Here is a 24,447-nt window from a genome sequence, read left to right as displayed (position 1 = left end):
TATTTCAATAAAATTTTTTTAAAAAAGAAGAAACAAGGAGAGGTTTAACAAAAGGCAGAACTAAAACTTAAGCCTTTACTTCTACTTGAAATGGTAATAACATACCTGGTAAGCAACTTCTGCTCTCACTGAATCCATGAAATCCTGATCAGTTGGGTAAAGCGCACAGGCAAACATAAAATCCTGCCATACCTATCAAATCAAATAAAAGGCAATATAGCACTTCCATAGATTTTACTGCACAGAAAGAAATTCTTCATTCTGAACTTTGGGCATTATCTTTCATGCAAATGAAAAATCAACTTAGCCCGATGAGTGTGATCATTTGAGCATCACAAAGCATGAGGTACTGGGAAAGGCACTCACAGACTCTCTGGAACTATAGGGAAACCTGAGAAGAGAAAATGTTAGGTAGGCAGAAAAGAAAAAGAAGAAAACGGAATTCAAATAATGAAACAGTGCTCGTGCTGAGGGGAATATGAAATTCAGTAAGAAGCTTTCTCCCAACCCCTCCTCACTCCTGATTCACTCTGATTTTCACCAGGAATTTGGTACTGAGTGATGGTCCAGACTGTTAAGAAACATATTTTGTTTATAAAGGAATTAACTTCATGGCCAAAAGGATTACGACATGGACAGTTTAGAAATGAAACCACTTAAGTGCATTGCTAGGGAGGCCATTACGACGCAGTAGTTGGCCTGACTCAGAACTTCAGTTCCACCATATACCCACTGTGTGAGTTTGGGCTAGTTAACTTCTCCACGTGTCAGTTTTCCTACCTGTAAAATGGGGATAGAGAACAACAGTAACTACCTCATAGAGTGGGCATGAAGCTAAAATAAAATAATAGCTGCAGAGCACTGAGAACAACGCCTGGAATATTACAGAATATTGTCACATCATCATGACCATGAGCATTGTCAATATTATTAAAATTACTACTCTGCTATGAAGTGCTTTATATTTTAGAACTGTAATACTAGAACTAAAAGACTATATTTCCTTTGCTTAACCCTCACCAATGCAAACTATGTTCAGAGTACTTAATGACAATATTAAGTACAGCTATTAAAATTTAATTTTATCATTTTTCTTCTCTCTAGGTCTTGTTAGATCTCCTTAAAGTTAAAACTTTTTAATATTTTATTTTATGTTTTATGCTTACCCTCCTATCACAAAGATAATTACAAAGAAAATATAGATGTATGCTTAGATATAACCAATATGCAGAATGTCTATCATTTAAAATAATTATGATATTCACTATCAACTATAGCTCAGGGTTTGCGAGATGCCATTTATTCCTTTGCAGAAAAGTGGAACATCATTCCTGGCTCTGAGAAAAGAAGGAATGGGCTATGATATCACTTATACGTGGGATCTAAAATATGACACAAATGAATTTATTTATGAGACAGAAACACAGACATAGAAAACAAACTTATGATTATCAAAGGGGAAGGAGCTGGGAAAGGATAAATTAGGAGTTTGGGATTAGCAGATACAAACTACTATATATAAAATAGATAAACAACAAGGTCCTACTGTATAGCATAGGGAACTATATTCAATATCCTGTAATAAACCATAAAGGAAAAGAATATGCATATATATGTATAACTCAATCACTTCACTGTACACCTGAAACTAGCATAACATTGTAAATCAACTACACTTCAATAAAAAAAAAACACAAAGGAATAGGCAATATCACCCACTCAGAACACTGGAGGTCAAACTGAGGATACAGTAACAAATCAACAAAGAAAATAATGAGCTGTCAATTACTCACCATTATTCCTAGTTCATCACAGAGTTCATAGAATTCATCCTGCTCATAAATTCCTCCTCCCCAAACCCGGACAGCATTCATGTTAGCATCCACAACAGACTGCAAAAGGAGCCGTAATCTACAGAAGAAGTTTTAAAAACAAATGCCAATTTGAAACCTTGGGGATGTTAAAAGAAAAAAATAAATAAATAAAACCACATTGTGGTTGATAAACACATTTCAAATAGCTGTTAGAAGGACACATTTTTAAATTATGATGGTTTGGATACAACGCTAAGTGAAGAAAGTGAGACAAAATTATATACACATTAACTATAACCACATTAAATAAACAAACCTACAGAAAAATTACGGGTGAAATCTTTTCTCTGCCTTCCAAATTTCAATCATGCTATTACACTATTTTTAAAACTAAATTTGTGTTTGTTTTCTTTTTGTTTTTTCTATATGTATTTTTTAAATATCTTTATTGGAATATAAATGCTTCACAATGTTGTGTTAGTTTCTGTTGTACAACAAAGTGAATCAGCTATAAGTATACATATATCCCCAGATCCCCTCCCTCTTGAGCCTCCCTCCCACCCTCCCTATCCCACCCCTCTAGGTCAACACAAAGCATTGAGCTGATTTCCCGGTGCTATGCAGCTGCTTCCCACTAGCTATTTTACATTTGGTAGTGTATATATGTCAATGCTACTCTCCCACTTCATCCCAGCTTGCCCTTCACCCCCTGTGTCCTCAAGTCAGTTCTCTACGTCTGCATCTTTATTCCTGCCCTGCCACTAGGTTCATCAATACCGTTTCTTTAGATTCCATATATGTGCATTAGCATACAGTATTTGTTTTTCTCTTTCTGAATTACTTCACTCTGTATGACAGACTCTAGGTCCATCCACCTCATTACAAATAACTCAATTTCGTTCCTTTTTATGGCTGAGTAATATTCCATTGTATATATGTACCACATCTTCTTCATCCATTCATCTGTCGGTGGACACTTAGGTTGCTTCCATGTCCTGGCTATTGTAAACAGAGCTGCAATGGATATTGTGGTACGTGACTCTTTTTGAATTATGGTTTTCTCAGGGTATGTGCCCAGTAGTGGGATTGCTGGGTCATATGGTAGTTCTATTTGTAGTTTTTTAAGGAACCTCCATACTGTTCTCCATAGTGGCTGTAACAATTTACATTCCCACCAACAGTGCAAGAGGGTTCCCTTTTCTCCACCATCTCCAGCATTTATTGTTTGTAGATTTTTTGATGATGGCCATTCTGACTGGTGTGAGGTGATACCTTATTGTAGTTTTGATTTGCATTTCTCTAATGATCAGGAATGTTGAGCATCCTTCCATATGTTTGTTGGCAATCTGTATGTCTTCTTTGGAGAAATGTCTATTTAGGTCTTCTGCCCATTTTTGGATTGGGTTGTTTGCTTTTTTGATATTGAGCTGCATGAGCTGCTTGTAAATTTTGGAGATTAATCCTTGTCAGTTGCTTCATTTGCAAATATTTTCTCCCATTCTGAGGGTTGTCTTTTCGTGTTGTTCATGGTCTCCTTTGTTGTGCAAAAGCTTTTAAGTTTCATTAGGTCCCATTTGTTTATTTTTGTTTTTATTTCCATTTCTCTAGGAGGTGGGTCAACAAGGATCTTGCTGTGATTTATGTCATAGAGTGTTCTGCCTATGTTTTCCTCTAAGAGTTTTACAGTGTCTGGCTTACGTTTAGGTCTTTAATCCGTTTTGAGTTTATTTTTGTGTATGGTGTTAGGAAGTGTTCTAATTTCATTTTTTACATGTCCAGTTTTCCCAGCATCATTTATTGAAGAGACTGTCTTTTCTCCATTGTATATTCTTGCCTCCTTTGTCAAAGATAGGGTGACCATATGTGCGTGGGTTTATCTCTGGTCTTTCTATCCATTTCCATTGATCTATATTTCTGTTTTTGTGCCAGTACCATACTGTCTTGATTACTGTAGCTTTGTAGTATAGTCTGAAGTCAGGGAGCCTGATTCCTCCAGCTCCGTTTTTCTTTCTCAAGATTGCTTTGGCTATTCGGGGTCTTATGTGTTTCCATACAAACTGTAAAATTTTTTGTCCTAGTTCTGTGAAAAATACCATTGGTAATTTGATAGGGATTGCACTGAATAGAACTACCATATGACCCAGCAATCCCACTACTGGGCATATATCCTGAGAAAATCATAATTCAAAAAGATACATGTACCACAATGTTCATTGCAGCACTATTTACAATTGCCAGGACATGGAAGCAACCTAAATGCCCATAACAGATGAATGGATAAAGAAGATGTGGCACATATGTACAATGGAATGTTATTTTCTGCATCTATTGAGATGATCATATAGTTTTTATCCTTCAGTTTGTTAATATGGTGTATCACATTGACTGATTTGCATATGTTGAAGAATCCTTGCATTCCTGGGATAAACCCCACTTGATCATGGTGTATCATCCTTTTAATGGGTTGTTGGGTTCTGTTTGCTAGTATTTTGTCGAGGATTTTTGCATCTATGTTCATCAGTGATACTGGCCTGTAATTTTCTTTCCTTGCGACATCTTTGTCTGGTTTTGGTATCAGGGTGATGTTGGCCTCATAGAATGAGTTTGGGAGTGTTCCTCCCTCTGCTATATTTTGGAAGAGTTTGAGGATAGGTGTTAGCTCTTCTCTAAATGTTTGACAGAATTTGCCTGTGAAGCCATCTAGCCCTGGGCTTTTATTTGTTGGAATATTGTTAATCACAGTTTCAATTTCATTACTTGTGATTGGTCTGTTCATGTTTTCTATTTCTTCCTGTTTCAGTCTTCGAAGGTTGTCCTTTTCTAAGAATTTGTCCATTTAATCCAGGTTGTCCATTTTATTGGCATAGAGTTGGTTGTAGTAGTCTATGACACTTTGTATTTTGGCAGTGTCAGTTGTTACTTCTCCTTTTTCATTTCTAACTCTGTTGGTTTGAGCCTTCTCCCTTTTTTTCCTGATGAGTCTGGCTAATGGTTTATCAATTTTTATCTTCTCAAAGAACCAGCTTTTAGTTTTATTGATATTTGTTATTGTTTCCTTCATTTCTTTTTCCTTTATTTCTGATCTGATCTTTATGATTTCTTTCCTTCTGCTAACTTTGGGGTTTTTTTGTTTTTCTCTAATTGCTTTAGGTATAAGGTTGGTTGTTTATTTGAGATTTTTCTTATTTCTTGAGGTAGGACTGTATTGCTATAAACTTCCCTCTTAGAACTTCTTTTGATGCATCCCATAGGTTTTGGGTCATCGTGTTTTCATTATTATTTGTTTCTAGGTACTTTTGATTTCCTCTTTGATTTCTTTAGTGATCTCTTGGTTATTTAGTAGCGTATTGTTTAGCCTCCATGCGTTTGTATTTTTTATAGTTCTTTTCCTGTCATTGATATCTAGTCTTATAATGTTGTGGTCAGAAAAGATTCTTGATATGATTTCAATTTTCTTAAATTTACTGAGGCTTGATTTGTGACCCAAAATGTGATCTATCCTGCAGAATGTTCCGTGTGCAGTTGAGAAGAAAGTGTATTCTGTTGTTTTTGGATGGAATGTCCTATAAATAGCAATTAAGTCCATCTGATCTAATGTGTTATTTAAAGCTTATGTTTCCTTGTTTATTTTCATTTTGGATGATCTGTCCATTGGTGTAAGTGGGGTGTTAAAGTCACCCTACTATTACTGTGTTATTGTTGATTTCCCCTTTTATGGCTGTTAGCATTTGCCTTATGTATTGAGGTGCTCCTATGCTGGATGCATAGATATTTACAATTGTTATACCTTCTTCTTGGATTGATCCCTTGATCATATAGTGTCCTTCGTCTCTTATAGTAGTTTTTATTTTAAAGTCTATTTTGTCTGATATGAGTATTGCTACTCCAGCTTTCTTTTTATTCCTATTTGCATGTAATGTCTTTTTCCATCCCCTCACTTTCAGTCTGTATGTGTCCCTAGGTCTGAAGTTGGTCTCTAGTAGACAGCATATATACGGATCTTGTTTTCGTATCCATTCAGCCAGTCTGTGTCTTTTCGTTGGGGCATTTAATCCATTTACATTTAAGGTAATTATTGATATGCATATCCCTATTACCATTTTCGTAATTGTTTTGGGTTTGTTTTTGTAGGTCTTTTCCTTCTCTTGTGTTTCCTGCCTAGAGAAGTTCCTTTAGCATTTGTTGTAAAGCTGGTTGGTGATGCTGAATTCTCTTAACTTTTGCTTGTCTGTAAAGCTTTGATTTCTATGTCAAATCTGAATGAGATCCTTGCTGGGTAGAGTAATCTTGGTTGTAGGTTTTTCCCTTTCATCACTTTAAATATATCTTGCCACTCCCTTCTGGCCTGTAGAGTTTCTGCTGAAAGATCAGCTGTTAACCTTATGGGGATTCCCTTGTATATTATTTGTTGCTTTTCCCTTGCTGATTTTAATATATTTTGTGTTTAATTTTTGTTTCATTCATATGTGTCTCAGCGTGTTTCTCCTTGGGTTTATCCTGTACGCGACTCTCTGCATTTCCTGGACTTGACTATTTCCTTTCCCATGTTGGGGAAGTTTTTAACTATAATTTCTTCAAATATTTTCTCAGACCCTTTCTTTTTTTCTTCTTCTTCTGGGACACCTTTAATTCGAATGTTGGTGCGTTTAATGTTGTCCCAGAGGTCTCTGACACTGTCCTCCATTCCTTTCATTCTTTTTTCTTTATTCTGCTCTGTGGCAGTTATTTCCACCATTCTATCTTCCAGCTCACTTATCCGTTCTTCTGCCTCAGTTATTCTGCTATTGATTCCTTCTAGAGTTTTTTTTGTTTTTTTTTTTTGCAGTATGTGGGCCTCTCACTGTTGTGGCCTCTCCTGTTGCGGAGCACAGGCTCCGAAAATGCAGGCTCAACGGCCATGGCTCACGGGCCTAGCCGCTCCACGGCATGTGGACACGAACCTATGTCCCCTGCATTGGCAGGCAGACTCTCAACCACTGCACCACCAGGGAAGCCCTAGAGTATTTTTAATTTCAGTTATTGTGCTGTTCATTACTGTTTGTTTGCTCTTTAGATCTTCTAGGTCCTTGTTAAATATTTCTTGTATTTTGTCTATTATATTTCCAAGATTTTGAATCATCTTTACTATCATTACTCTGAATTCTTTTTCAGGTACTTTGCCTATTTCCTCTTCATTTATTTGGTCTTGTGGGTTTTTATCTTGCTCCTTTGCCTGTAAGATATTTCTCTGTCTTCTCATTTTGTGTAATTTACAGTATTTGATGTCTACTTTCCCTCGGCTGCAGGGTCGTAGTTCCTCTTGCTTCTGTTCTCTGCCCGGTGGTGGGGCTGGTCCAGTGTCTTGTGTAGGCTTCCTGATGGGAGGGACTGGTGCCTGTGTTCTGGTGGGTGAAGCTGAGTCTTTTCCCTCTGGTGAGTAGGGCCATGTCAGGTGGTATTCTTTGGGGTATCTGTGAGCTTAGCATGGCTTTAGGTAGTCTGTGTGCTGATGGGTGCATTTGTGTTCCTGTCTTGTTTGTTGTTTGGTGTGAGATGTCCAGCACTGGGAGCTGCTGGCAGTTGGGTGAAGCCGGGTCTTGGATTCAGATAGAGGCCTCCGTGAGAGCTCTCAGAGATTAATCTTCCCTGGGGCTGGGAATTCTCTACTGGTCCAGCATCCTAGACTCAGTGTTCCCACTCCAGAACCTCAGGCCCGACTTCTGGTCGAGGGACCAACACCCTGCAAGTCGCTTGTCTCGGCAATAAAGGGGTTTAAAAAAAAAAAAAGAAAAAAAAGTCTAACAAAACCCCAGACAAATGGTAAAAATTTAAATCAAACAAATAGAAACAGAAACAAGGAAATGCTCACACACAAAAGAAACAAAAACAGAACCAAGTAAAGCAAATAGCAAGAGAACAACCAGACAAACAAAAGAACCCAAGAACAAAATCGAGCAATTGAGAAGAAAGCCGACAAAAACCCAAAACCAAAAAACAAAACCACAGCAGAGTGCCAACCGAAGAATGAAGCAAGGAAACAAAACAAACTGAAAAAAATGACATTTTAAAGAAGAAAAAGAAGAGAAAGAGAAAGGGGAAAGAAGACAGAACAGAAAAGCAACATAGAAACAGAAATCTAAAAAAGTAATAATAAAGTAGAAAATATATTAAAGAAAAAAAAAAGACAAACAAAACCCCAGAGAAACGTTAAAAACAAAACCAAACAAACAGAAACAAGGAAATACACACACACGTAAAAGAAACAAAAACAGAGGCAAATAAAACAAAAAGCAAGAGAACAACCAGACAAATAGAACTCAAAAATGAAATCAATTAGGATTAATACTAACAGAAACACATAACCTAAAAACAAAACCAAAGCAGGGTGCCCACTGAAGAATAAAGCAAGGAAATAGAACAAACTGATAAAAATGATTTAAAAATAATAATAATAAAATAAAAAGGGAAAAAACACAGAACAGAAAAGCAAAACAGAAATGGAAATATTTTTAAAAAACTGAAGAAAAAGAGGAAGAAAAAAATTAGGGAAAAGAACACAGAACAACAGAAAAGCAAAGTAAAAATAGAAATGTATAAAAAAAATATGTTATAAAACACAAAGATACCAAAAGACTAAATAAAAAAAAAAAACTAAAAGAACAAACACAAAAAGAAAGAAAAAGAAACCAAAGGAAAAAAAAAAGAAGTCAGAACCAACAACAGAATGAATCAAAACATAATAAAATTAATAGTAATAATTATGTTTCCCTGTGGTATCTGCTGTGAAGGTCCTTGCACACGCAGAGAGCCATAGTCCCCCTCCGCCTCCCCAGGAGCCCCTCCTCTGCCTCTGGGCTGGTCTCCAGACCTGCTGTGGGCCCTGTGGGGACCCCTCTGACTCTGATGTGGTCCACTTCCTGCGTGTGCTGCCCCCAAAGTCCACAGCTGCCAGAGCTGGACCGTTTTCATTTGTGGGAACACTCATTGTCTACTCAGATGTTCCATAGACACAGGGTCTTCCTAGCTGACCATGGGGATTTAATCTGCAGCTTGTACAGCCGATGGGAAGATTTTCCATCCTCTTAATTAGTCACCCCGTCCCTGGGGTTCAGCTTTGGTTTTATCCCCACCTCTGCGTGTGGTCCGCCCGCAGGTCCGGTCCTGAGGCTGCCTTGGAGCTCTTGGGTCTGGCCCTGTGAGGACCGGGTGCAGAGGTGGTATGACTGCTTGGATCACGGGAGCCCCAGCGGCACCAAATGCACAGGGGAGCCGGCAGCCATGGGTGCAAGAGATATGGCCCTAGTGAGGGCCTTTTCCAGCACCCAGCATAAGGCATGTGAGGGCCAGCCCTGGCTGGGGTTTTTCTGGCACCCAGCCTAAGGCATGTAAGGGCCAGCCCTGAGAGGGTGGTTGTTTATTTTTTTAATTGCCCTGCAGCCAGCACGTGAGGGCCAGCTCTGAGGGGGCTTTTTTATGTCTCAGCAGCCAGCACACAAGAGCCAGCCCTGAGAGCAGGCTTCTTTTATTGTCGTCGGCAGGCGGCGACATGTGGGGAGAGAGAGGTTACAATAGTGGCTCCTCCCCCTGCGTGGGACTCAGCAGTAGTGCCCTGCTTCCATGGCTGTCCAGTCTTCCTCCATAGGCATTCCCTGCTGCGGATTTCTTCCCTCCTGTCCCCTCAGCCCGTCTCCCCACAACCAACAGCAGTTCTCCAATCCCCACACACCAGCTCCCAGCCCCCTTGCACACCTGTGAACACACATCCCAGTGTGGGCCACATAGGGCCGTGGTACGGACCGTCTGTGTAGTTCTCACTCTGTTCCTCCTGCCACAGATCAGCAGCTTCAAGCTCTTCCGACAGCGTCAAATGCTTCCATTCTGTCCCAGTGGATTTCCCCATCGGAGAGAGAGGGGGTTTCCCCGCATTCGGGAATCTCTCCTCTGCTTCAGCTCCCCCTCCCCGGGGGTGCAGGTCCCATTCCGCTTCCTCTCCTCCTCTTTCTCCCTTCCTTTTTTCCATCCTGCCCAGTTATGCAGGGATCTTTATAGTCCTTTACATTGTCCAAGGTCTTCTGCTAGTTTTCAACTGGCATTCAGTGAGAATTGTTGCATCTATAGATATATTCCTGAGGCATCCATGGAGAGAGATGAACTCCACGTCTACCTACTCCTCCGCCATCTTGAACCCTCCTAAATTTTTGTCTTAAAGTTACTCCTGTAGAAAAATACTGTAAACCTTGGAAAGTATGTGCTTATTTTATATAACCATTTCAAACTATACGATAAAAATGAAATTCTGAATATTAGTATTTAGCTCTCTCTCATCCCTTTTTACAATTCCTCCAGTCCAGTACTCCTTTATCTAGTAAACTTCCTTTCTACTTTTCCAATTTCTATTCACATCACCCTCAGATAAGTACAGAAATTTGCAGCCACGTTGACAGTATGTACCCTCCATTTCCAGAACAGCATTCAGAAAGGAAGGAAAAAGGCCAATAACAGGATGACCACGCACTCAGAGCACTGTGCTCCCAGCAAAGCCACCTATGGGCAGATTTACTAATTGACCCAACTGTGCTGTACAGCCACTGCCAAACTGCCAGGAGTGGAAAGGAGCATTTGAAAAGGAGAAGAGTCAGCAAATTATCTGTGTTGTGTCTGGAGAATGATTGCATTTTCATATGAAATTCAAAACATTATACACATTTTGAAGTAAAAGGATATTACTACGACTTTTGGCAAAATTAGAGTTTACTTACCAGCCACATCTACATTCTAAACATAAAATATACGTCAATGCATGTTTGTATATTTAAATAAGTTAAATGTGTTTATTTTCACTTCACAAAGCTTATTTTCACTGTTACAAAGATAGTAGTTTATAAACCTAATCAGGAAATACTTTCTTGTTAAATTCTATTCTCAAAGCTTCAGAAAAACACTTTGAATTTTTAAATTTCTTTCGTTCTCTTTATTAAGGTAAAATTGAAAGAATGTGCAAATACCTTAGCATGAAAAGGTAAATATGGGTTCCTATTTTTTTTAAGTGTGCAAAAAGAAAGGCATTCTTAAAAAAAAAAAAAAGAAAAAATCCAAATTTAATCATATTTTTCCCCCAAAGGGGCTAACTATCCAAAATGTGCATTAGTCATTTTCTTGTTCCTCTAGAAACAATTTATAAAAGTTGGATGATTTCAGCAGTCTCAAATAGTTTAGCTGTAAGACTACCTATAGCTCATGAGAATGAAATAAATGATTTTAAAATCCTTTCCAAAATTTCCATCATCCTAGAATTATATATTACCTCTTGGTTCCTTCCACTGGAACTAAAAAAAGTTAAAATGAGTAGCTCTTAAGCTCTGTGGGACTGATAATATGAAGAGGAACAAGAAATAAAAGATGATAACTTACAAGGCAGAGGTTACTCGATCCTGGAATGAATCTGGGGGAATCCAATTTGAGCCTTTCAGAAATATTGGAAGTCCATTAATTTTGAAGTAGAAACTCAGACCACGAGATCCTTTTATGGGCTCTTCTATGAGTTCCACTGTCCTAAAATAAACCTATTATTAACAGAATTAAATAATGAATATGAAATTTAAAACATAAGCATATGACAAAACCCAACTGTATTGTTTACTATAGCCTTAAAAAAATAAGCCAAAGAGATTTTTTTTTTTTTTTTTTTTTTTGCAGTACGCGGGCCTCTCACTGTTGTGGCCTCTCCCTCTGCGGAGCACAGGCTCCAGACGCGCAGGCTCAGTGGCCATGGCTCACGGGCCCAGCAGCTCCGCGGCATGTGGGATCCTCCCAGACCGGGGCATGAACCCGTGTCCCCTGCATCGGCAGGCAGACCCTCAACCACTGCGCCACCAGGGAAGCCCCCAAAAGAGATTTTTTTTAAAGTAAACTTCTGAGCAGTTTACAGGAACATAAATTAGTGTTAATTTTCTATCTGCTATGAAGTACTTAATATGGAAGTGCACATTTTAGAAAAAATATATATAAAGAAATTATTGCCAGGTCCTGTTATTTCTCTTTGAAAAGAAGAATACAGAAACCATTAAAGAGTGAAATATACTGTAGCCTTCCCCATGATGTAGGCATTTGCAATTATGTCAAAAGAAATATATTTGAGATAACACTTCAAAATTACAGCAAAAACTGATACTATTTCACAAAAGTGGGGAAAATATGTCACCAGTTAATCTGATGCATCTTTGAAAAACACATTCTCATTTCAGTGTTATTAAAATGTGCCAAAACATGCATCTTAGAATCAAAGAAATACAGTACAAGGTATTTCATAATCTAACAACTTTCCAATTTTAATAGCACATAATTATAAAGTCATTTTGCTTAATGGGCAATTTAATCCTAACTAATTATCACATCAAACTCAATGTCTGAGACAGCACTGGTATGGAGACTGGAGATGTAAGTGGTGCTCCAACTGAAAGAAAAGATGGAAGCACACAGTCCAGTGTTATCCTTGCTACGTGAGAAGCTGAGACCTTTGTCCCTGTGACAGTCCAGCCAGGTTTCCCTACAGTTAAGAAGTGAGCAGCAAGACCCTAGATAAAAAAGATTCACATTCTTATCCAAATCTTCATTCTTCCCAGCCATAAACTGGATCAACTACTGAGAGACACAGTTCTACACCAACAAAGCCTCGTTTTGAAACCAAGATTATGCATTTCTTCTCTAGTTAAAAATTAATAAATCAACTTATTTCATGTAATAAAAGTGCCCACCATTCTTCCACTTTCTGACCCTTGCCCTAATTAATATGACATGACAAAAGATATCAGAGTTAACTTTATGAGAAGACACAGAACAAGGCCTGGATGAGGAGGATCTTGACATGGAATTACCACAACTGTTTTAGGATGCAAAAATGTAAAAAAATAATGGTTACTTTCAGAGGTAACTTTTAAAACATCTTGATGGTAGATTCAAACATCTAGAACAGCAATTCTTTAAATGCGGCCAGGATACCATATGAGATCCCTGGAAACCTTTCAAGGGGGTTCCTGAGTTCAAAATTACTTTCACAGTAAAGCTAAAACATCATTTGCCTTTTTCACTCTTACTCTCTTTTGAGTGTACCGTGGAATTTTCCAGAAGCTATGTGATGTGTAATGACATGGCCATTCTGACAGCTAATGGAATGTGTGCTTGTGTATTCTGGTGTGTGTTCTACTTCTCTAGCAGAGGTTGAGGGTATGAAGAGGTACATTTCCAGAGATTAACTCAATTTGTTCTCAGTACCACTGTGCTCTTACTAGCTGCCGCTGGTTATTCCTGCTATAATCTCTGTGGCCTCATTACTGTTCAATAAATTCATATTTTGAATCTCAAAGTTTTCCTTGCAACTTACACAGAAACACAAAAGGACTAGGTACCTTTTATTAACTTGTCTCATGTAATATTCTTAAGTTTTCAAATAAAAATGAATTTTAATTGAGACTCATTTAAACAATATTTTATCTCATTCTAAAAGAAAACTTACTTTTAATATACTTTTTCCTAATTTTTGTCTTAAATTGTTGTCTTAAAATGGGATTAGAAGACTAACATTCTCACCTACAACCACACTGTCTACATTTAAAAGTGCTGAAAAACATGAAACTGACAGAGAGTCTTCTGACTCAAGGAAGGGAGGAATCTACTCCAAAGAAACTGGATGAAATGATAAAAAAGAAATGAGATTGTGATGAAAGCCATATTGTCCTCCATTTTGTAGATGTTAATAATTTATCTTATTGTATCTTATGCAATGGAACATTTAAAAAATAATATTTATGGTGACAGTTATGTTGTAGTATCGTTTTGAGACCAATCATTCTAAATATAAAGAAAAAGGAACTGAATATTTTAAACTTAGATGGATAAACTCTTCAAAGGGCTAACATTCTTTATTACATTGTAATACACTGTTTTACATCATATTACAATGTTTTTCAAACTAGAAATGACAAAGCACTAGAATACCTCATAGGGTTGGTTTTCACACTGCATTTGCTGGAGAAGCACACATATTCGCTGAGAGAGTTTTACAGTGGGTAACACTGCTGGTGCCTTGGCAAAAATCAAGGCAGTGCCTCCAAACTGTGCTAGTAGGCATTGTATCCTTCACTTTCATGCATTATTGGGGGGGGGCAGTTTCACTTCAGGATGTCCTTGATAAAGCAATAAAAATTATTAATTATATTAAACCCCAACCTTGAGTACACATCACTGTACTAGACTGTATGATGAAATACGAACTATGAATAAAGCATCATGCACAATGGATGTCTTAAGGAAAAGTATCTGGGCCACAGTTTGAGTTGTAAGCTGAATAAGCCATCTGGTTTATAAAACCTGGTTTTTTTAACTTGAAAGAACTGCCAGACAAACTATGGTTAGTCAGACTTGGCGACTTGGTAGACATTTTCTTGAAAATGACTGAAGTGAGTCTTGTCAGTTCAAGGCAAGTAACAGTTAAAAATGAGGATTCAGGAAAACTTGTACAACAACCATGAGCTTGAGAGCTTCCCAAAAGTCATCAATGGTAATGTTAACAAATCTGAATGTGATTCATATACTAAAATGGTTTAACATTTGAAAACATTTAAACATCTCCAGATGCCAACATTTTTCAAATAACCAATGCATTATATTACAATAACATATATGGATAAAAAATCCATTATGGGAAGCAAGAAGAACTACAATCCTGCAGCCTGTAAAACAAAAACCACATTCACAGAAAGACAAGATGAAAAGGCACAGGACTACATACCAGATAAAGGAACAAGATAAAACCCCAGAAAAACAACTAAATGAAGTGGAGATAGGCAACCTTCCAGAAAAAGAATTCAGAATAATGATAGTGAAGATGATCCAGGACCTCGGAAGAAGAATGGAGGCAAAGATCGAGAAGATGCAAGAAATGTTTAACAAAGACCTAGAAGAATTAAAGAACAAACAAACAGAGATGAACAATACAATAACTGAAATGAAAACTACACTAGAAGGAATCAATAGCAGAATAACAAGGCAGAAGAATGGATAAGTGACCTGGAAGAGAGAATGGTGGAATTCACTGCTGTGGAACAGAATAAAGAAAAAAGAATGAAAAGAAATGAAGACAGCCTAAGAGACCTCTGGGACAACATTAAACACAACAACATTCACATTATAGGGGTCCCAGAAGGAGAAGAGAGAGAGAAAGGACCCGAGAAAATATTTGAAGAGATTATAGTCGAAAACTTCCCTAACATGGGAAAGGAAATAGGTCCAGGAAGTGCAGCAAGTCCCATACAGGATAAACCCAAGGAGAAACATGCCAAGACACATAGTAATCAAATTGACAAAAATTAAAGACAAAGAAAAATTATTGAAAGCAATAAGGGAAAAACAACAAATAACATACAAGGGAACTCCCATAAGGTTAACAGCTGATTTCTCAGCAGAACCTCTACAAGCCAGAAGGGAGTGGCATGATAAACTTAAAGTGATGAAAGGGAAGAACCTACAACCAAGATTACTCTACCCGGCAAGGATCTCATTCAGATTCAATGGAGAAATCAAAAGCTTTACAGACAAGCAAAAGCTAAGAGAATTCAGCACCACCAAACCAGCTCTACAACAAATGCTAAAGGAAATTCTCTAAGTGGGAAACACCAGAGAAGAAAAGGATCTACAAAAACAAAAACAAAACAATTAAGAAAATGGTCATAGGAACATACATATCAATAATTACCTTAAATGTGAATGGATTAAATGTTCCAACCAAAAGACACATGCTTGCTGAATGGATACAAAAACAAGACCCATATATAGCTATCTACAAGAGACCCACTTCAGACCTAGGGACACATACAGACTTAAAGTGAGGGGATGGAAAAAGATATTCCAAGGAAATGGAAATCAAAAGAAAGGTGGAGTAGCAATACTCATATCAGATAAAATAGACTTTCAAATAAACAATGTTACAAGAGACAAGGAAGGGCACTACGTGATGATCAAGGGTTCAATCCAAGAAGAAGATATAACAATTATAAATATATATGCACCCAACATAGAAGCACCTCAATACATAAGGCAACTGCTAACAGCTATAAAAGAGGAAATCGACAGTAACACAATAATAGTGGGGGACTTCAACACCTCACTTACACCAATGGACAGATCATCCAAAATGAAAATAAATAAGGAAACAGAAGATTTAAATGACACAATAGACCAGATAGATTTAATTGATATTTATAGGACATTCCATCCCAAAACAGCAGATTACACTTTCTTCCCAAGTGCACAAGGAACATTCTCTAGGATAGATCACATCTTAGGTCACAAATCAAGCCTCAGTAAATTTAAGAAAATTGAAATCACATCAAGCATCTTTTCTGACCACAATGTTATGAGATTAGAAATGAATTACAGGGAAAAAAACGTAAAAAACACAAACACATGGAGGCTAAACAATACGTTACTGAATAACCAAGATATCACTGAAGAAATCAAAGAGGAAATCAAAAAATACCTAGAGACAAATGACAATGAAAACACGACAATCCAAAACCTATGGGATGCAGCAAAAGCAGTTCTAAGAGGGAAGTTTATAGCTATACAAGCCTACTTTAAGAAACAAGAAAAATCTCAAGTAAACAATCTAACCTGACACCTAAAGGAACTAGAGACAGAAGAACAAACAAAACCCAAAGTTAGCAGAAGGAAAGAAATCATAAAGATCAGAGCAGAAAAAAATGAAATAGAAACAAAGAAAACAATAGCAAAGATCAATAAAACTAAATGCTGGTTCTTTGAGAAGATAAACAAAATTGATAAACCATTAGCCAGACTCATCAAGAAAACGAGGGAAAGGACTCAAATCAATAAAATTAGAAATGAAAAAGGAGAAGTTACAACAGACACCGCCGAAATACAAAGCATCCTAAGAGACTACTACAAGCAACTCTATGCCAATAAAATGGACAACCTGGAAGAAATGGACAAATTCTTAGAAAGGTATAACATTCCAAGACTGAACCAGGAAGAAAGAGAAAATATGAACAGACCAATCACAAGTAATGAAATTGAAACTGTGATTAAAAACCGTCCAGCAAACAAAAGTCCAGGACCAGATGGCTTCACAGGGGAATTCTACCAAACATTTAGAGAAGAGCTAACACCCATCTTTCTCAAACTCTTCCAAAAAACTGCAGAGGAAGGAACACTCCCAAACTCATTCTACGAGGCCACCATCACCCTGATACCAAAACCAGACAAAGATACTACAAGAAAAGAAAATTACAGACCAATATCACTGATGAATATAGATGCAAAAATCCTCAACAAAATACTAGCAGACAGAATCCAACAACACATTAAAAGGATCACACACCATGTTCAAGTGGGATTTATCCCAGGGATGCAAGGATTCTTCAATATATGCAAATCAATCAATGTGATACACCATACTAACAAAATAAAGAATAAAAACCATATGATCATCTCAATAGATGCAGAAAAAGCTTGTGACAAAATTCAACACCCATTTATGATAAAAACTCTCCAGAAAGTGGGCATAGAGGGAAGCTACCTCAACATAATAAAGGCCATATATGACAAACCCAGAGCAAACATCATTCTCAATGGTGAAAAACTGAAAGCATTTCCTCTAAGATCAGGAATGAGACAAGGATGTCTACTCTCACCACTATTATTCAACATAGTTTTGGAAGTCCTAGCCACCGCAATCAGAGAAGAAAAAGAAATAAAAGGAAAACAAATTGGAAAAGAAGAAGTAAAACTGTCACTGTTTGCAGATGACATGATACTATACATAGAGAGTCCTAAAAATGTCACCAGAAAACTACTAGAGCTAATCAGTGAATTTGGTAAAGTTGCAGGATACAAAATTAATGCACAGAAATCTCTTGCATTCCTGTACAGTAATGATGAAAAATCTGAAAGAGAAATTATAGAAACACTCCCATTTACCATTGCAACAAACAGAATAAAATACCTAGGAATAAACCTACCTAGGGAAACAAAAGACCTGTATGCAGAAAACTATAAGACACTGATGAGAGAAATTAAAGATGATACCAACAAATGGAGAGGTATACCATGTTTTTGGATTGGAGGAGTCAATATTGTGAAAATGACTATACTGCCCAATGCAATCTACAGATTCAATGCAATCCCTATCAAATTACCAATGGCATTTTTTTACAGAACGAGAACAAATCATCTTAAAACTTGTATGGAGACACAAAAGATCCCGAATAGCCAAAGCAACCTTGAGGGAAAAAAAACGGAGCTGAAGGAATCAGACTCCCTAACTTCAGACTACACTACAAAGCTACAGTAATCAAGACAATATGGTACTGGCACAAAAACAGAAACATAGATCAATGGAACAATATAGAAAGCCCAGAGATAAACCCATGCACCTATGGTCAACTAATCTATGACAGAGGAGGCAAAGATATACAATGGAGAAAAGACAGTCTCTTCAATAAGTGGTGCTGGGAAAACTGGACAGCTACACGTAAAAGAATGAAATTAGAACACTCCCTAACACCATACACAAAAATAAACTCAAAATGGATTCGAGACCTAAATGTAAGACCGGACACTATAAAACTCTTAGAGGAAAACATAGGAAGAACACTCTGACATAAATCACTGCAAGATCTTTTTTGATCCACCTCCTAGAGTAATGGAAATAAAAATAAACAAACGGGACCTAATGAAACATCAAAGCTTTTGCACACAAAGGAAACCAAAAACAAGACAAAAAGACAACCCTCAGAATGGGAGCAAATATTCGCAAACGAATCAACTGACAAAGGATTAATCTCCAAAGTATATAAACAGCTCATGCAGCTCAATATTAAAGAAACAAACAACCCAATCCAAAAATGGGCAGAAGACCTAACTTGATGTTTCTCCAAAGAAGACATACAGATGGCCAAGAAGCACATGAAAAGCTGCTCAACATCACTAATTATTAGAGAAATGCAAATCAAAACTACAATGAGGTATCACCTCACACCAGTTAGAATGGGCATCATCAGAAAATATACAAACAAGAAATGCTGGAGAGGGTGTGGAGAAAAGGGAACCCTCTTGCACTGTTGGTGGGAATGTAAATTGATACAGCCACTATGGAGAACAGTATGGAGGTTCCTTAAAAAACTAAAAACAGAATTACCATATGATCCACCAATCCCACTACTGGGCATATACCCAGAGAAAACCATAATTCAAAAAGACACATGCACCCCAATGTTCACTGCAGCACTGTTTACAACAGCCAGGTCATGGAAGCAACCTAAATGCCCATCGACAGACGAATGGATAAAGAAGATGTGGTACATATATACAATGGAATACTACTCAGCCATATAAAAGAACAAAACTGGGTCATTTTTTGAGATGTGGATGGATCTGAAGACTGTCATACAGAGTGAAGTAAGTCAGAAAGAGAAAAACAAATATCATATATTAACGCATGTATGTGGAACCTAGAAAAATGGTACAGATGAACCAGTTTGCAGGGCAAAAGTTGAGACACAGATGTAGAGAAGGAATGTGTGGACACCAAGGGGGGAAAACTGTGGTGGGGTGGGGATGGTGGTGTGCTGAATTGGGCAATTGGGATTGACATGTATACACTGATGTGTATGAAATTGATGACTAATAAGAACCTGCAGTATAAAAAAACAAAAAAAAAACAACTAATACTAAACTTTCTTTGGGTTATTTATATGGAAATATGTTAATATAAATGTTTCAGACATTACATGAAATTTCTAAAACTCTTATATGTTCTGGTATAATGTTATAAGTCATAATTCTAGTTATTACTTTAAAATGTATATCTCAGAAATAACTAAATTTCCTTGTCTATTGCATTATTATGAATTTTCATCAAATCTTTAACCGTGGTCATTTTTAGTCTTTTGTCATTTCCAGACAGTTCTGGGTGGACTCTGATGCTTTTGCAAAAACGTTCCTGTAAAAGGGTTTCATCTTCAAGGAATTCATGGAAAAGACTCTGACAAGTAGAGGTTTCTGGTAACTGACTCTACTGCTGAACTGAATGAATAAGCATTTTCAGAACTCTAATGGAAAACTGATGAACTCATAAAAGTGCGAACAAAAGATCAAGATGAAAATAAATTAATCACATGTGACTGAGTGAACTGATGAGGATGATTATAATTTTTGTGAGTTTCCGTTTGAATAAAAAAAAAAATCCCACAAGGACTCAGAGGCAAAAAATATACAAATCAATTTTCACTGCAAAGTAAAGGAGCTGTTACAGTGGAGGATTACTGGACTGAATGTCAATATTATGACATTGTATGAGTGTGTTTCGTGTTTGGTAATTGCAATCACTGTTGCTTTTGTTGAGGTCATCCATTTACAATGCTTGGTGTCAGTTTATTTATCTCTTGTAAAAATAAAATAGTGTGTGTGAAAAATATCCATTATGAAGAGAATGGTCTCATACCATACACAAAAATAGACTCAAAATGGCTTACATACTTAAATATAAGACATGACACCATTAAACTCCTAGAAGAGAGCATAGGCAAAACATTCTCTGACATAAATCATACCAATGTTTTCTTAGGTCAGTCTCCCAAGGCAATAGAAATAAAAGCAAAAATAAACAAATGGGACCTAATCAAACTTACAGGCTTCTGCACAGCAAAGGAAACCATAAACAAAATGAGAGGACAACCTATGGACTGGGAGAAAATATTTGCAAATGATGCAACTGACAAGGGATTAATCTCCAAAATTCACAAACAGCTCGTGTGGCTCAATATCAGAAAAAACAAATAACCCCATCTAAAGATAGGCAGAAGATATAAATAGACATTTTCCAAAGAAGACATACTGATGGCCAACAGGAACGTGAAAAGATGCTCAGCATTACTAATTATTAGAGAAACGCAAATCAAAACTGCAAGATACCACCTCACACCAGTCAGAATGGCCATTATTAAAAAGTCTACAAATAACAAATGTTAGAGAGGGTGTGGAGAAAAGGGAACCCTCCTGTACTGTTGGTGGGAATGTAAATTGGTGCAGCCACTATGGAAAACAGTATGGAGGTTCCTCAAAAAACTGAAAATAGAGTTGCCATATGATACAGCAATCCCACTCCTAGGCATATATCCAGACAAAACTATAATTCAAAAAGACACATGCACCCCTATATTCATAACAGCACTATTCACAATAGCCAAGACATGGAAACAACCTAAATGTCCATCGACAGAGGAATGGATAAAGAAGATGTGGTACCTGTATACAGTGGAATACTACTCGGCCATAAAAAAGAACAAAATAATGCCCATTTGTGGCAACATGGATGGACCTAGAGATTATCATATTAAGTGAAGTAAGTCAAAAAGAGAAACACAAATACCATATGATATCACTTACATGTGGAATCTAAAATGTAATACAAATGAACTTATCTATGAAACAGAAACAGACTCAACCAGACAGAGTGGTTGCCAAGCAGAGGGGGAAGGGATGGAGTGGAATTTGGGGTTAGCAGATGCAAACTACTATATATAGAATGGATAAATAACAAGGTCCTACTGCATAGCACAGGGAACTATATTCAATATCCTGTGATAAACTATAATGGAAAAGGACATTTAAAAAGAATGTATATATATGTATAACTGAATCACTTTGCCATACAGCAGAAATTAAAACAACATTGTAAATGAACTATATACTTCAATTAAGAAAAATAAAAATCCATTACGAGTGCAAGATATACCAATAGATTTTAATGCAACGGAGTATAAACAGCTCATCAACATGGTTTTAGACTCCACATTGCAACTAACCTTTAAGAAACTACCACTTGTTAAGTTCTAGTGCAGTACCCCAAAATACCCACAATTACCTGAAAAGGCTATTAAAATACTCCTCTCTTTTCCAACTATGTTATCTGTGTGAGGCCAGAATTTCTTCATATATTTCAACAAAAACAATATATTGCAAATTAATTGAAAGTAGATGAAAATGAGAATCCAGCTGTCTACTAATAGGCAAGACATTAGGCAGTAAAACAATCATTATTCTCACTAATTTTTTTTATTCTATAAATATATTTACTTTTAATAAAACGACATATATTAACATGTCATGGGTTTAGTATTGTGAGTTGAAACGAATAAATAAAGATTTAAACCTCTGCTTTAATATTTACAAAACATTTAATATTTACAAAAACAAAAGCACTTTAGGGTCCTCAATAATTTTTAAGAATATGAAGCAGTTGAGTCCAAAAAATTTTGAGAATCACTAATCGAGAAAAGAGAACTCACTTCTTTCTTTATGTCCATTAATGCTACAAATAGTATTAATGATAAAACACATCTTCTAACATAGTTTTTCATTTCTGTGCAAATTTTCTCATGAAAAGACAGCTATCCCTATCTCCCAGTTCCTACAATAACAATTTTGTGACCCCAGTCAAAGTAAACCCTAACCCACCTGACAGCGCCTCCGCCTCCGAGGTGAAGCAGTAATTACCAGGCACGTTTCCCTCTGCACATTCTTTGAGAGGTTAAAGGCTGGTCTGTCTATGATTAGTGTCAGTAAAACCATGTCCTCTGGCAATATTGACAGGTAACATAAAAGCCTTCTTCTACAGCAAGTGATTTTACCTCAGAGAAAATAATGGGCTCTGAGAAAGGTTTCTTGAAAAGACCCCTGAGTAACACATTTACAACCAGAGTGAATATACTATCTCCTTACAAAATCAAAACTATTTTAAACAGCTCAACAAAGTAAGTTACTGTCTAAAAGTAGAAGAGGGTGTAAATATCTAAGAACCTAAATGTGTAAGTCAAGCAGTTTGAATTTTAAAAATTTTTAATTTCCAAACTTTTCTATCTAATGTTGAAGGTTCTATTAGCAAGTCACTAAATTACTTTTTAAATTAGCTTCAGGATCTCATTTTTAAAATAGAAGGATTAACTTTAAAAGTACAGGATAGCTGAACACTTTTTTTTAGACAAGAGTTAGGAATATCTTAACTAAAGGGCTTAAGAGGTTTGTGACTAATAAGTAAATACCATATGCTTCTCAAATTTCTTTCTCTGGCAGACCAAACAGATGATGATGTAATGAAGCATTGATTCATAAACTGAGTATTACTTCTCAGCTGTCTATAGTCAAATACTTAAAAAGCTGTCATAGTATCACTACATTTTCAAAAGAGTAAGTTTCTTCTTTTTTTAAAAAAATAACTTATTTCTAAACATTGGCAAGTGTTAACTGAAATATTTTTCAAATAATTTTCAGGCATTTCCAAAGTACACTTTCTAAAACAATTTCATCTCTACTGTCATGCATTTTTAGTGACAACCAACCCCACATTTCTGTCTGCTCTGAAAGTCCTCTAACATGCAGAAATACTGAGAAAACTGGTGCTGGATCTCCACAAAGAGCTCTCCTCAAACAGACCTGCACAAGAAGATGCAAGAGTGGCTCTCCTTGTTGTGACCTAGAAGTCTGCAGACAGCAGCACACCCAGAAGTTAACAGATTAAAGTTCACATCAGCATAGTTACCTGATAGATATCTTTGTAGCCAGATGTATATTTCATGTATCTGACACTAGATAGGATCACTTTTTAACATACCCCTCTTCTATATGACAAAATTACTTGCAGTAATAATAATGAAATAAAATGAATAATGATAGTGGCCAGAAAAAATGCAGACACTGAAAGGTCTCTTGTATTTAACTCCATATGAATAATCACACCGTTTTTTAAGTAAAATAAATGTTAGAGTTTAAAAAAGGAAAAAGTACTGGATTCATGAATTTGATTATATTAATTTTTTTTAAAAAGAAACTAACATATCTACATATTGGTTTGTTATAGTAATGGATAATAATATTTGCTAACTTGAGCCTTAACTTCTAAAAATGTCAAGAACCTTGTCAAGGGCTTCCCTGGTGGCACAGTGGTTGAGTCCGCCTGCTGATGCAGGGGACACGGGTTTGTGCCCCGGTCCGGGAAGATCCCACGTGCCGCGGAGCGGCTGGGCCCGTGAGCCATGGCCACTGAGCCTGTGCGTCCGGAGCCTGTGCTCCGCAACGGGAGAGGCCACAACAGTGAGAGGCCCACGCACCGCAAAAAAAAAAAAAAAAAAAAAAAAAAGAGTATAGCCAGATTTGTCAATCTATCCTTGAATAATTGATGGAAAAACACCTTTTATTAATTTTAATTTAGAAATGTTCTTTCAAATAAAGCCAAAGATATACAATATTTTGGGAAGGTATTAGATAAAAAGATGAGTCTGCAAGAGATTCATAAAAATTGCTCTTCACATTAAATTCCCAAAAAAGCAGTAGTATCCATGTCCGTTTCCTTGAGATCCATTCAAACTGCTTACAAATGCCCCTGGGTTCAAAATTTTTCCACTTCTCAAGTATTTCTTCTGCAAAATCAGAGAAAATGGCTGAATGATAGTGAACACAGATATATGATCCATTGCTTTAGAGCAAGTCTCCAGTTCTTGGTGAAAACGGTTGGTATATTCAACATTGCTATTTTGATTTCTTCAGGCAACGTAAGATCAGCATCTCCTGTTGTTTCTCCTGG

General features: G+C 36.8%; 1 protein-coding gene across 12 annotated transcripts in view; it reads right to left on the bottom strand.

The window, feature by feature from the left end:
* The window catches only part of MANBA (mannosidase beta), a 168,827-nt gene that overhangs the window by 108,279 nt on the left and 36,101 nt on the right, over positions 1-24,447 (bottom strand). For 11 of the 12 annotated variants that reach the window (XR_004023015.2, XR_016393401.1, XR_016393400.1 and 8 more), the window contains exons 8-10: positions 11,205-11,356; positions 1,794-1,911; positions 106-192 (exon numbers count right to left, since the gene is read on the bottom strand). Coding sequence is in view for 7 of the 12 variants with exons in the window: in XM_089912441.1 (XP_089768567.1) it covers positions 106-192; positions 1,794-1,911; positions 11,205-11,356 (357 nt within the window). In the remaining 5 variants the exon portion in view is untranslated. The remainder of the gene's footprint in view (positions 1-105; positions 193-1,793; positions 1,912-11,204; positions 11,357-24,447) is intronic. The other variant, XM_089912438.1, reaches the window with a different exon arrangement.

Source organism: Delphinapterus leucas, chromosome 5 (genome assembly GCF_059928025.1).
Source record: "Delphinapterus leucas isolate spDelLeu-1000000601 "Yukka" chromosome 5, BTC_Dleu_Yukka2, whole genome shotgun sequence".
NCBI lineage: Eukaryota > Metazoa > Chordata > Mammalia > Artiodactyla > Monodontidae > Delphinapterus > Delphinapterus leucas.
This window is presented reverse-complemented; position numbering and strand designations above follow the sequence as displayed.